The 13,601-nt window shown below is 42.9% G+C and overlaps 1 protein-coding gene across 1 annotated transcript; it reads left to right on the top strand.

Annotated features, from left to right (window-relative positions):
• The first annotated feature begins 1,199 nt into the window (after positions 1-1,199).
• Positions 1,200-12,492, top strand: SMIM10L3 (small integral membrane protein 10 like 3). The gene is made up of 2 exons (XM_073215091.1): positions 1,200-1,607; positions 10,694-12,492. Exons 1-2 carry the CDS (start codon positions 1,422-1,424, stop codon positions 10,712-10,714), a joined length of 207 nt encoding a protein of 68 aa, XP_073071192.1. The 5' UTR covers positions 1,200-1,421; the 3' UTR covers positions 10,715-12,492.
• Positions 12,493-13,601: the final 1,109 nt, after the last annotated feature.

Raw genomic sequence — 13,601 nt, 5'->3', positions numbered from 1 at the left:
AAAACAGCTTACAAAAATAAAGGAAGTGAATTTTTTAATATCAATGATAAATGTGGCAAAACGCTTTCAAAAATAAGGTAAAGGTTTGTGCAAATACTTTGAAAAACATTATTTTAATGATAATAAAACTAACCAAAAGCTAAAACTCTGAAATACCTATTTAAAATGGCCTTGGCCTGAGACACAGTGGATAATAAATATAGGATTATTGAGTGTCAAAAAATACAATTCTTTTTATACAGTTGATAACTAAAGAAAAATGATAATACTAAATAGTCATAATTGACAATACCACCAACATTCTCTGTGATTCTTGTATTATAGAGAAATAAAATGAATACTTAAAAGTATTTTGAATGAGAATTCATTTCAAGGTAGATAATTTTTAAATGACTTTTAAAAATTATTATTATTGCCATTCATTTTAGGGTAAAGTATTTTCACACTTAAATCCATTTTCACACTACTTGCTTTTGCTTTTTCATTTTATCAGTGAAACTGTTTTCCCACCCAAATATTCAAACTTTCTCATTGGTGGGCAGAAGTAGTGACACAAAATACTTCGCCTTAAAGTAGAAATAAGGTATTTACCTTCACACCATGTGAATCTTCACTAGGAACCTACACATCTAAGTGGGAATGTAAAAACTGTCAGTAAACCCCGTAAAACTTGAAACACTATTAATTTTTGGGAGTTTAAATACTTTTACTCTTCACATCAGAGGCTTCAGTTAGTATCACAATTATTAAAAGATTAAAATTTATGTAAGTTAACCCTGAACAAGATTGTCTGGAGACCACAAGCAGTCTACATGGGAGGAATAGTCTTTTTGGTGCCAGGAAATCTCGTTGTTTTATATAATTATGGTAAGACCTATATAACATAAAATTTACTATTCTCTTAATTTTTAAGTGTACAGTTCAGCAGCATTAAGAATATTCACTTTATTGTGAGACCCTTCACTCTTCATCACCTCCCTTTGTTTTTATTTCCCTGCTTTCCACTAGAGGGCAGACGGAGACAAGGCGTCAGCCGCCCTCTCCCCGCGAACCCAAGTACGCATGCGCGGCTCACCTGCGAAGGTGACAGGGGCGGGGCCGGAGCGCGCAGGCGCGGCGCTGGATTTGTGACGTCAGGTCGCCCCGCCAGGCTGGGAACGGGCGGCGGCTCTATAGAGCCGCTTCTCTCAGCGTGAAGTGCCTCCTCTCCTCCCGCGTCCGCCCGCTTGCCTTGCCGCCGCTTCCCTCGCTCCCTCTGCCCGCCGAGCGCGGGCCAGCAGCCCGAGCGGAGGCCCGGGGGCGACGAGGCGTGGAGAGGGCGGGCGGGCTTCGGAGCGCCGGGAGGCCCGGGTCTGCGGCCGGTCGGTGCGCAGCGGGCGGGCGGCGGGCGGGCGGCGGGCGGGCGGCGGGCGCCGGTCTATATGGCGGCGGCTCTTTCGGGCCTGGCTGTCCGCCTCTCGCGCTCGGCCGCCGCCCGCTCCTATGGGGTCTTCTGTAAGGGGCTGACCCGCACGCTCCTCATCTTCTTCGACCTGGCCTGGCGGCTGCGCATCAACTTCCCCTACCTCTACATCGTGGCTTCCATGATGCTCAACGTCCGTCTGCAGGTGGGTGAGCCGCGCCCGTGCGGCCCCGTCTTCCCACCCTCCGCCGAGCGCCGGAGGCCCCCCGCCGCCGGGCCCGCGTCGCCCGGGACCGTGAAGATGCCCACCGTTGCGGCCAAGCTGGATGCTGAGTGTATGCCGGGCACCGTGCACTCCACGGGGGAAAAACCCTCTGAGATTATTGTTCTCCTTCTGCAAACGGGGGCGCAGTGGAGTTGCTTGCCCTGGCCACGGGCCCGCAGCTGGGGCGTGGGGTGTGCGGAGGGGCGGGTGGATGCTGGCACTGGCCGGAAAATCAAATTGTTGGGTTTGCGAGGATGGGTTTGTGGCTGACTTACAGTTGCCAAACGCTACGAAGCTTAAAAAAAAAAAATCCCTGAAGCTTAAAATGGATTAATTCGTATTAATGTTTTGATAGCTATATTTTATCCTGTCTGGAGTGATAAGGGGGGTGAGGCAGAGATGAGGGAAAACGAGGTGGCAGAAGTAGAGAAGCAAAAGGCCTCAGAGGCTCGCAACAGTTCAGGTGCGGAAGAGTAGACACAGACACGTCCAGCACCCTGGAGAACATCTTTGCTGTAAATGACTGACATTTCTACGTCCCTTGAATTACAGGTGACTTTTTCTAGAGGCATGGAAAGTTCTCAGATTGAGTTATTCCTCTACAAGGGTGTCATAGATAGTCACATGCTGGGCTCCTGTTGGATTCCATTTATTGATCTTCCAGGGCCTGCTGGGTGCAGGGCTTGGGCCCTGTGATGAGAGAGCTTACAGTAGGACAGTAACACTTTTTAAATGTTGTTCCCTGCTGTGCAAAATGAGGAAGTCTGAGCTGCAGGACCAGACAGCGTTGAGACCACGTGAGTGTCGTCCTCCTTTTCCCTCTGGGTTGGTTGTGTGAGGATGGAACTGTCCCTGTGTCTGGACCTTCAGGTTTCAGGTGTCTGTCACTGGTGATGGCAGGCCACGTAAAACTTTAACTGTTGATCAAAATTGTGTTCAGGGGAGGTAAGATGAACCTGCTTATTTCAGGGTTCAAGTTGAGATACCTTAATGTGAGCAAGAGTTTGTGGCACCCGTAAGGTAGTGGTCTAGAAGAGCAGAAAACTCAAATCTTTTCAGCAGGTAGTATGATTGAATAAGGGGTGCTGGGTGTGAGGATTGGGGTAAACCAGAAAGCCTGCGCTATAGCAGTTGCCACTAAGCCACCTGTCATTTGCCAAATCTAGTGATTTCTGGTTGGAAGTCCTGCTAATTTTCAGTTATCAAATTAACTCAAGTTTAAAAAAAAAACTGTGTGTCCCCAAAAAAGTGTCTGTAGGCTATATTTGACCCTTAACTCCAATTTTGGAATATCTTTAGAGTTACATTAAAACACTACTGTCATTTATAAAATCACAACTAAGGGAAAACCTAGTACATAAGGTTGCTGAAAATCCATGTTTTGTACCATTAAAAAAAAATCACCTTTCTTATATGTCCATTTACCAATTTATGAGCACCCCATAGTCTAAGCTACCATAGTCACTCACCTGTACTATATACCATATAATCTTTGGAAGGTTATTCAGCTACAAATTTCATAGCAAGGAATCTGCACAGTAATGATTGAGTGTAAATGCATTTGGAGGGGGAAAATTGGCCCTGTAATAAGTGTGGTATGGGCTGTCAGGAGAGCTAGATGCATCAGTTCCAAACACCCATAATGGATGGCTTGGTGGACTTGGTGTCACTAATGGTCCAGGGGCAGCACAGCTTTAGAGAATCCTGGGAGTTGCTAGTAGAGTGCAGGCTATTTTCTTTCAGGCATGAGTGGGAGTGAGAGAGCACAGACAAGTGGTCACCAGGTGCCTTGGGGGAGGGGGAGGGCTGTCCTAAGAACTGAGTGAAGATTTTAGATCTGATTTTGGGTTTGATCAAGTGCAGGAGTAGCCCTTTCTGAAAGGAGCTGTGCTGGGGAGGAGGGTGGGAGTAAGGGTGTCTCATCTTTATTGTGATTACTTACATTGCCTTTAAACACCTCTGCAGGCTGGAGTTTCTGTTCGTTTGTGGAAAATCACCAACTTACCTGCTTTGAGGACTTAATTATTCTGGCCTCTGGTAAAGAGAAGAAATATTATCTGTGTGAGGCAACAGCTTACTGTCCCTTTTAATATGAAAGATGATTAAATGAGGAAATAGATGCAAAAGGAATAAAGTTTTAATACCTAATGTCACTTGGATGAACCTTAAGGACATTATGCTAAGTGAAATAAGGCAGACACAGAAGAAGACTTACATGAGTTACCTATAAAATGTTTAGAGGAAGTCAAATGGTGGTTGCCAGGGGTTGGTGGAAGGGAGGACTGGGGAGTTGTTTAATGTGGACAGAGTATCAATTTGGGAAGATGGAAGTGTTCTGGAGATGGATGGTTGCACAGCAATATGTGCTTAATGCTCCTAACTGTCCACTTAAAAATGGTTTACATGATAAATTCTATGTATATTTTACCACAATTTGAAAAAAGTGATTATTAGAAAAGTGATTATGCTCTTGAATGTTGTGGCAATATTAAGTTACATGGTAGTTTCTAAGTGCTTAGTCTTAATTCTTAATTGATCATAGTAACAAACTGGGGCAAGGGAACCCGGGATGATGGCTTGTACCTTTGTAAAGACTTTGGCTTGTACTCTGCATGAAATAGGGACATTTCACTGAAATATGACCTAATCTGATTTACCTTTTTAAGGCAAAATTTTTAAAAATCTTTATTATGGGAATATTCAAATACATACAAAAATAGTGTCATGAACCCCATGGTTGATTCATCAGCCATTTTCAGTAAAGATCAACCCTTTGTGAATCTTGTTTTATAATTCCCCCCCAACTCTGCCCTGTCTCCATCTCCCCATCCCACACTGGAGTATTTTTTTTTTTTTGGTATTATTAATCTACAATTACATGAGGAACATTATGTTTACTAGGCTCCCCTCTTCACCAAGTCCCCCACACAAACCCCATTACAGTCACTGTCCATCAGTGTAGTAAGATGCTGTAGAGTCACTACTTGTCTTCTCTGTGTTGCACAGCCCTCCCCGTGCCCCACCCCACACTATATATGCTAATCATAATGCCCCCTTTCTCCACCCCCACTCACCCAGCCCTCCCTTCCCACCCATCCTCCCCAGTCCCTTTCCCTTTGGTAACTGTTAGTCCATTCTTGGGTTCTGTAAGTCTGCTGCTGTTTTGCTCCTTCAGTTTTTTCTTTGTTCTTATACTCCACATATGAGTGAAATCATTTGGTACTTGTCTTTCTCCGCCTGGCTTATTTCACTGACATAATCCCTTTAGCTCCATCCATGTTGTTGCAAATGGTAGGATTTGTTTTCTTATGGCTCAATAATATTCCATTGTGTATATGTACCACATCTTCTTTATCCATTCATCTAGTGATGGACACTTAGGTTGCTTCCATTTCTTGGCTATTGTAAATAGTGCTGTGATAAACATAGGGGTGCATCTGTCGTTTTCAAACTGGGCTGCTGTATTCTTAGGGTAAATTCCTACTGGAATATTTTTAAATAAGTCCCAGCCTGTGGATCACTTTTTTTGTTTTGTTTTTACTTTGAAATAATTTGACTTAGAGAAGAGTTGCAAAAATAGTGCAGAGAATGAGCTCCTTGTAGACCCTTCACCGAGCTTCCACTGATGTTGAAGAAGGGATGTGACATCTTACATAACCTTAGTACAGTTATCAAAGCTAAGAAGTGAACGTCAGTAATGTTTGGAGTTGACCCATTTTTCCCACTAATGACCTTTTTCTGTTCCAGGACCCTTCATTTCATTTAGTTGCACGTCTCCTTAGTCTCCTGCAATTTGTGGTGTTTCCTTACTATCCTCTTGTCTTTTATATCCATCAGTTGGGTCTTTGGACTGTTTTCACTTTTTGGCTATTAGAGGAGTGTTGCTACTATGAACAATCATATGTAGGTTTTGTGCAGATTTTTCATTTCTCTTGGATGTATTCCTGGGAATAGAATTGCCAGATCTTGGCCGCAGCCCTGTATTTAACCATTTCCAAAGGGTGACTCTTACCGCACTCCAGAAGTTAAGGATGGAGGCAGGGAGACTTTTGGGGATGCAGGAGAGAAATGCTGCTGGTTCACCAGAGAGGAGGTGGAAGGGGGATGAGTTGTGGGTGTATTCTGGGGTTTGAACCAACAGGCCTTCCTTAAAGGACCTGGTGTGTGAGGGAAAGGCTCCCTTGCATTTCTTTTTTGTGAACTAACTATGCTTTTTGCCTATTTTTCTGTTGGTTTTTTTGGGTCTTCTTGGAACTTTGTATCTGTTAGATAAGAGTTGGCATTTCTTTTTTCTAATTTGTTACCATGTTTTGACTTTGCTTATGGTGTGTTTTGCCATACTGAAGTTTATTTTTATATAGTCAAATTTAACAATCTTTTGGTTTTTGGGTTAGAAAGGCCTCCCAACTCTAAAGACATAAGGAATTCACCTGTATTTTATTCTGGTACTGTCACTTCATTTTTTAACTTTTAAATAATGATGCATTTGGAGTTTATCCTGATGTATGGTATGTGATATGGATCCACACTGACTTCTCTCCAAACAGTGTTGCAGTGAAAAACCTGGTGCATAGGACATTTTTGTCCTTGTATGTATGCTCACTAGAAAGTAGGCTCTAAGAAGACAGCCCTATTTGTCTGCTTGACAAACCGTCCTGACACCAGCTCCTAGAACAGTGCCTGGCTTAGGGTGGCGGCTCTGCAAACCCTTGCTGATTGAATCTGTAGTAAAATATTGTTAAGAGTAGAATCTCAAAGGAAAGATTATTTGCATTTGTAAATAATTTTTAAAGTTAAGGCCAAGTTGTCCTCCACTGCTCTGTATGCTTCCTCTGGCAACAGAGGGGGCTCCCCACTCCCTCTTAGCCACTGCAGCCTGGGTGTTGGTCTCCACCCTCTGCGGAAGTGTGCTGGGCCATGTTTAGGCCACTTCTGTGTTGCCATCCAGCAGTCACTTCTCTGTCCTCTGCTTTACAGAACCCCTCAGCATTTTGTCATTTATTTCCTAAAACAGTGGTGACGATGGTACGATGGTGGTGGTGATGATAGCTGCTGTTTACTGGAAGCCGTGCTGGTCAGAGAAGGTGCACATTGAGTCTGCACCGCGTCCTGAGGGAGAGGAGAGCCTCAGACCCCTGAGGCTGCAGACTGACCATTGGACGTGTGAGCACACTTTGGTGTCCAGGTGATCGAAAGGAGGCAGGGCAGTGGCTAGTGAGAGGTGTGTGACTGGCTTTTTAAGAGCAGATATGATTGGACATTCTGCCTGATGAGTAACAGGAACTCAGTACTGTCGGTAGGTTTCCTGTGGTTATGATTCAGCTCAGTGTAGAGATGGCCAAGTGGACTATGTTGCAAGAGGGTTGAAGGAATTTGTTTCATCCACCTCTGCAGTCTGTTCATGTAGTCCTGAGCACAGTGATGGTAGGCGTACTGATGTGCACACCTAAAAGCAGGTGAGGCCAGGTTGGCCTTGGAGTGTGTGTGAGCCAGCCCAAGCCAGGAGCCTGCTCTGACCCGGCTGAGCAGCCCCTGCTCCTTTAGCTCTGTTGGCTCCCCGGCCCCTTGGGGAATAGCCTGCCAGCTGACTTTCAGAACAACAGAGGCCAGGATATTTTTAGTTTACAGAGCTGTGGCATCCAGTCAGTCCAGTCCCTGAGGCCATTAATAGCTCAGGTTAGGGAAGGTGAGGTGACTGCAGTCCCAGAGGACGCAGCTGTCTAATTGGGTCAGGCCCATTGTCACGCAGCAGTTCAACTGCCTCCAGCTGGCAGGATTTGTGTGGAAGGTGGTTTCTCTTGTCTGCGTGGATCTGGACATAACCCATCACTTTTCCCTGCACACACACCCCCTCTGGCCTCTCTAGTTCCATTTTCAGTCTTTGTCATCTTTTGTGGGGGTGGGGGTGACAGGTGAGGGAGTAGGGAGGAAGTTCAGGAAATGACTGCCAGTACTGTACTGTATTTTTCCCAAATCAGACTATCTTGAACTTCAAAGTAGATTCCTTCCCTCATTGCTCAGTCTTGGTGCGTGAGTCTGTTCGCCGTAGTTTATGCTGCTTGTTACTTTGCAGACTTGACAAAGGTGGGAGGCCGGTGGGAGGTAGGAGGTGATGAGATAGCTGGGGCCAAGGACAGTTAGCGATAGAGCTGTACACACCTCAGGACAATTTGAGTTACCAGTATATATGTAGTATAGTGAGAATAAACTACAAAAAAGAGTTCCCAAATGGCTACATGTTTAGAAATTATTTGAAAATTATTTCTGGCTCTCTATATGTAAGCGATGTATGTGTGTGACAGTCTAGTGTCAGAAGAGTCAGCTAGTTGAGGGGCCGGGGCTGAAATGTTTCCACTGACCTACGGAAAGTATTTTTGTTACAAGAATTAGATACATAGCTTATTACTGAAGCACTTCAGTAAACAATGTATCATTATTAACTGCTTGTTTACTTATCATTAAATATACAATTACATTAATGATACCTTATTTAAAATATTTTAACAATTTTGAAAATAGTTCATCTCTCAGAGCACTACTTAGTCCCTGTACCAAGGACATTGTAAAAGTGGTTAGAAACTAATTTTCCTAACTGAGAGTTGGCCCATTACATGACCTGTTTTTCTTAATAATTTTTTAAAAACTTATTTTAATATGCATTAAAAATATATTTGGGAAAGTTTCCGTTTCAGGAAAATGTTCGTTCCTAGTATGTATTTCAAATCAGTAAAAGGAATGTAAGTTTGAAATAATATGCTTTGGAAAGTTAAAGAGAACTATCAAAAGAAGTTAATTAGATGTGACTTGGTGACCTTTGGAAGCATTTCTTTTGAACTGTAGCCAGGATCCACAGTTACAATAATTGCACCTCTTGAAAGTTGTCCTCACAAGAAAAAAAAATTGTAACTGCATTTGATGATGGATATTGAATCTGTTGTGATCATTTGGCAATTTATACAAATACTGACTCACTGTATTGTGCACTTGAAACTAAAATTATGTCATTTATATCTCAATTATAAAAATGTGCACCTTACCTTTGTATACTGCTTTATACTATTCAAATATATTTTTATCAGTTGTTTTATAAAGTAATGATCACACTTGTATCAGTAAAGTTTTGGGCATGGCCCACAGATCCACACACACATTTATAAACTATACATTTTGCTTTACCGAAATATAGTATATATTATAAAACAGAAAAAGTTAACAGGGGGACAAGATAAAAATGAACCAGGCAAAGACGCTCTGATATTTTCTCCCTTGCTCCTTGAGGTGCGGTTGCCCTATTTAATGACTGCTAGGCTAGAAAATTGTGTGTAGTTTCCCAGAGTGTACCTGTAGCTAACTAAATTAAGGTTCCTTGTAGCTAGCTAACAAGGTTTGTACCAGAAACACATCTAACTGCCCTCTTTTTGACATTTTCAGGGCAGTTGGCATCTAAGACGCTAAGTTTCTAGAGGAGCTTTTGAGTCTTCCTCATGAGCCCCTCATCTGTCTGGTCTCTAATCTTGCGATCCTGGTCTTCTGTACCTTATCTTTCTGTCCTCTCTCTTGACTTGTTATACCAGGGCCCTCGTTTTATCTGCCTTCCCAAAGCCAGTGACTGCAGAATCTAGGTCCTCAGCTCTGACACATCTCTTGAGCTGTGTGAGACTTTGTTAATCCAGTTGCTTGCTGATTTCCTACAGTCAAGCTCTGTGTGCCCATTCTGAACTGCTTCACTTCCACCCCAGACCTCGTCAATTAATGAGGGAACAAGTAAGATGTTTTGCTCAGTTTAAAGGATAATTTAGACAACACATACACATATACATGTAATCAGGAATGCTAAAATGAATTTACAAGTAGATGTGAAACTCATCAGTATCTACAGGGCAATAATCCATTGCATTCCTCCAGACAAAATGGACAAAATTAATTGTTTACCTTCCTATTAAATTTTCTACAGCTTACAGAGTTGTAAAGCAGCTCAAAGATAAAGGTATAGGGTCCTATAAAAATAGATAACCCAAAGGATATACTAGGCAGCACATCTTCTATTTTATTTTTTGTCCATTTCAAGCCTTTCAGTTTTTCCTCATATGTTCCCCATTTGGAGCATAACAATGTCAAAGATTATTCTTGGTCACAAAAATTAGGTTTGCTGGTGCAACCTCATGCACCAAGACTGAGCAATGAGGGAAGGAATCTACTTTAAAGTTCAAGATAGTCTGATTTGGGAAAAATACAGTACAGTACTGGCAATCATTTCCTGAACTTCCTCCCTACTCCCTCACCTGTCACCCCCACCCCCAGAAAAGATGGGCCACCTCGAGTGTTGCTCTCGGACAACAGCTGAAGCCACAGATAGAATTCTGTCCATTATTTGTTGGTCTGAGAGTGGGGAACTAAGCCCAAGAAACTTCTCCACTGTATTTTTACTAGCAGTACTTAGAAATTCAGGTGAATTCTCTTCTCGAGGCTCCACAGTTTGCTGAGGTTCCTGACCTGCCAGTGACGGATCTTCCTTAATTCCTTAAGGCTGGGATCTTGACTGCCAAGGCCCATCCAAGCTAGTTTTCCTTGGGGTGCTTTGTAGACATCAGGTACATGAGTAAAGTTGACCTTGATTCCTTAAAAGTGGCTTGTCATGCCTGAGACACTATGAATCATTCCCAAATAGAACACTTTAGTTGAGGCTGTGGTTGCAAAATCATGTCATCCAGTTGTGTCCTGATTAAAGGAAGAAGAGATTTTTATTGAACCTATGCAAATAATTATGTTGCTGTATAAGTACAAAGCCTAAGAATGCATGCTTTCCTTATTTTTAACTACTTTTAGGAAACACTGCATTAATAAAGTACTGTTTTTCTTGTGGTCCCCAGTTGGAAAGTTGTCATCTTGTTTTTTATCAAAATGTAGGAATCCTTGGTACCAGAGACTGTTAGAGATCTTCATATTTATTAGGAACTATCTGGTGTGTGCAGACTCTTAAGACTGTATCTTCATCACAACACTTTAATTTGATCGTTTTTTTCCAGGTTCACATTGAGATCCATTGAAGGCCTTCCGCTACTGACCAAGGCATATCCTCAGGCTCTCCGCACCAGGGAGCACCCAGCATGAGGTCTGGAGGTGTGGCTCTTGATACCCGCCTGGCAAAAGCCAAGGGAGTGGTGGCTGAGCTGTCACACAGACTCAAAAAAACAAGAGAGGTGAACCCCTGCCCGGTGGATGTGCCTTCCTGGGTGCACAAGCCTGCAGGTGATACAAATGGAAATTCACAAAGCAAGGAGTTATCATTGGAAATGAAAAATGATCTGAATGAGGCCAACCTCGTGTTTCACAATGGTGACAAAATACATCCATATTTAAAAGAATCATTAAGAAATTCAGCTTCCGTGGCAGCTCAGAGCAAGACTGTGGATCTTTTCTTTGCTTCTGCAGAAGAGCATTTTGCTGGGGTGTCCCGTGGTGTTGGGAAAGCCCCAGCGAGGGACTGGCTGGGAGGAGGGTGCAGGGCTGCTGACAGCCACAGAGGACAGTACTGCAAAGGAGAGCCTCCGGGGTCAGGACTGCCACGCTGGCAGAAACGCTCAGAAATTGGGATTTCTGAGGAGCAAGCACCAAGTGTTTTTCTTAAGGGGCTAGGCTCTGAGTTGAAACTGTCTTGCCTGTGTTCCGACCCGTCTGTACTGCTGCATGCACATCCTGAAGTACTCCCAAATGATGAGACAAGATGTGTTTTCCTGGGCCATTCAAAGCCCATGTTTCCAGAGCAAATAGTAGAATATAAGAAAATGCTTTCAAGGGTAAAAAGTACCTCAAATGACCTGCAGATAACACCAGGGTTACTGGCTCCACAAGCTTTTGAAGTAGCAGCTCCATTATGCCATAGTTAAGTAAGGTACAAGCAGAACAATAAAAATAGATTAATTTTAAAAGTTGTCTTAGAACAATTTCTTTTGCATTAAGTCTGGATGGGAGCAGCACAGCCGTGAAGATCCTGTGTTCGTTTGTATGACTAGACACACTTAAAGTAAGAGGAATTGAAACTCATGGAAAGCTGGTTGATGCAGAAAGGGATTTTTGATGTTGCTTTAAATTGTGCTTGAAAGATGTTCAGGATTGGGAAACCACTTTGAGGAGAACATTACTATATCCTACATGAATATCAGAACATAAAGATTTAACATAAAGTTCTTAATTTTCAGCACTCATTCTCGAAGGCTACTGTCTCAGATACTGGCTTTTTTAAAACTGTCTCTGATCATCTAACAGAAGTGAATATTTGTGAGAGTGAACCCACCTCTTTTTGCTCCATACTTTGCTGAGGTGATGTAAGCTGTTACCATTTTTGCAATTTGTAGAATAATTTTGGTCTGCAGCAAAATTTGATTTCTCACATCCCTTCCACTTGAAATGCAATTTAAATGGAGGCCCTATGGTGAAAGTTGCAATGTTAAACTTACCTTTATAATAATCCTTTCTCAAACTAGAAAACCTAGCAGTGTTGCCTGAAATAAATAGGAACTTGAGACTACTTGAGAGGCAAATCAGCTATTTCTCTTATAGAAAGTTTCCAGTTCTAGGAATTGAGGTATCTCTTACACTAAGATTTTTCTGAGGTAACCCCTTTTGTTGTTGATAACTTTGATAAAGGAGACTTCAGAGTGTCATTTTTTAAGGAATCCCAAAGTAAAGCTTAACCATTTCTGAAGTTACTGCATCTGTCAGTTTGTGTGCTAAATGACTATGCCATGTACTATTTTGGTGTTTTGGGAATATGAAAAATAAAAATTTGTTCTTAGCATAATAAATGTCTTATTTTATGCGTGTAGTCTTGGTTTACCTTGTCTTTTTATTATTGCTGTCTTCCTAATCCTTAAAAGTCTTTTAGCCCCAGTCCCAGTAGGTTACTGTTTGAGAAGACTGGAAGCAGAGCTTGAGAAGAAAAAAAACCAAGTAAAGCCAGGCTGGAGCTTAACTCTCACTTTCCTCTCTGGTCGTCCTGCAATAGTATATTGTGATCCTCTCGTGGGGTGCTCATAGCATCCCAGGGGTAGGAGTCCCTGTGCGGGAGGGACCTCCAGCCAGTCTGAAGGATGCCATCATGATGGAGCAGAGAAAACCCTGGTTAGTGGACACTGTGTGTGGGGTCATGGACGGATTGTGAAGTGAGGACACATTTAAATGTCTTAAAATTGGAACTGTTTCTTGTCAAACCCTTCTCTACCACCCCCTGCTTTTTTTTTTCCTGGATTCCTTTCCCTTCATTCTTTGTGTACCGATCATGGGTCTTGATCTGTGGTCACTTTGGAGTTCGTAGTGATGTCCTGTGTATGTAAGGTGTCCACGCCAGTGATGCCGGGGTTCTTGTTTGCGGAGCCGAAGAATGAGCTTCACAGTCAAGGTAGGAGAGCAAGGTGCAGGTTTTTATTTAGAGAGAAAGTGAAAGGACAGCTCCCGGCTCACGCCAGGAGGGGATAAGAGAGTCTGTGGTGGTGCATTGTCTAGGGGTTTTATAGGCAGTTGAGGATTTTTTGAGAACGTGAAAAAGAGTTTAGGGGTGTGGACTTGTTAAGTGGCCTCTGAATATTAAAAATTAACATAAGGAATTTCCTGCCCTGATTTCTCTCTGGGACACTGGGGCCTTGGTCTGGGAGCATATCAAAAGGCCACCTGCCCAGCCCCCAAGGTGGGCCCAAGGTCTACTTGCTAAAGAATCTTGCCTCTTGAACTTCCTGGGTGTTAAAATGCAATCTTATCTTCAAGATGGAATTCTTCCTGCCCTTTACTATGCTGTTTACAGCTGGGTCTGCATGCTAAGTTAGTTGCTTAGTTTGCTGAATCACCTCGTCAGATCCGAAGGAGGAAAGACAGCACATAGGCCTGGGCCTTTCAGTATGCTAAAGTGAATCTTCCACATGGTTACAAATGATTAGCATA

Source organism: Manis javanica, chromosome 10, assembly GCF_040802235.1.
Source record: "Manis javanica isolate MJ-LG chromosome 10, MJ_LKY, whole genome shotgun sequence".
In the NCBI taxonomy this organism is placed as follows: Eukaryota; Metazoa; Chordata; class Mammalia; order Pholidota; family Manidae; genus Manis; species Manis javanica.
The sequence above is the reverse complement of the archived record's forward strand: the minus strand, read 5'-3'. Positions and strand labels throughout refer to the sequence as shown.

Bases quoted from the DNA above. Each gene is read 5' to 3' on its own strand.
- SMIM10L3 (XM_073215091.1), top strand. From the start codon at position 1,422: ATGGCGGCGGCTCTTTCGGGCCTGGCTGTCCGCCTCTCGCGCTCGGCC. The intron at 1,608-10,693 runs GTGGGTGAGCCG...GTTTTTTTCCAG, and splicing joins TGCTCAACGTCCGTCTGCAG to GTTCACATTGAGATCCATTG.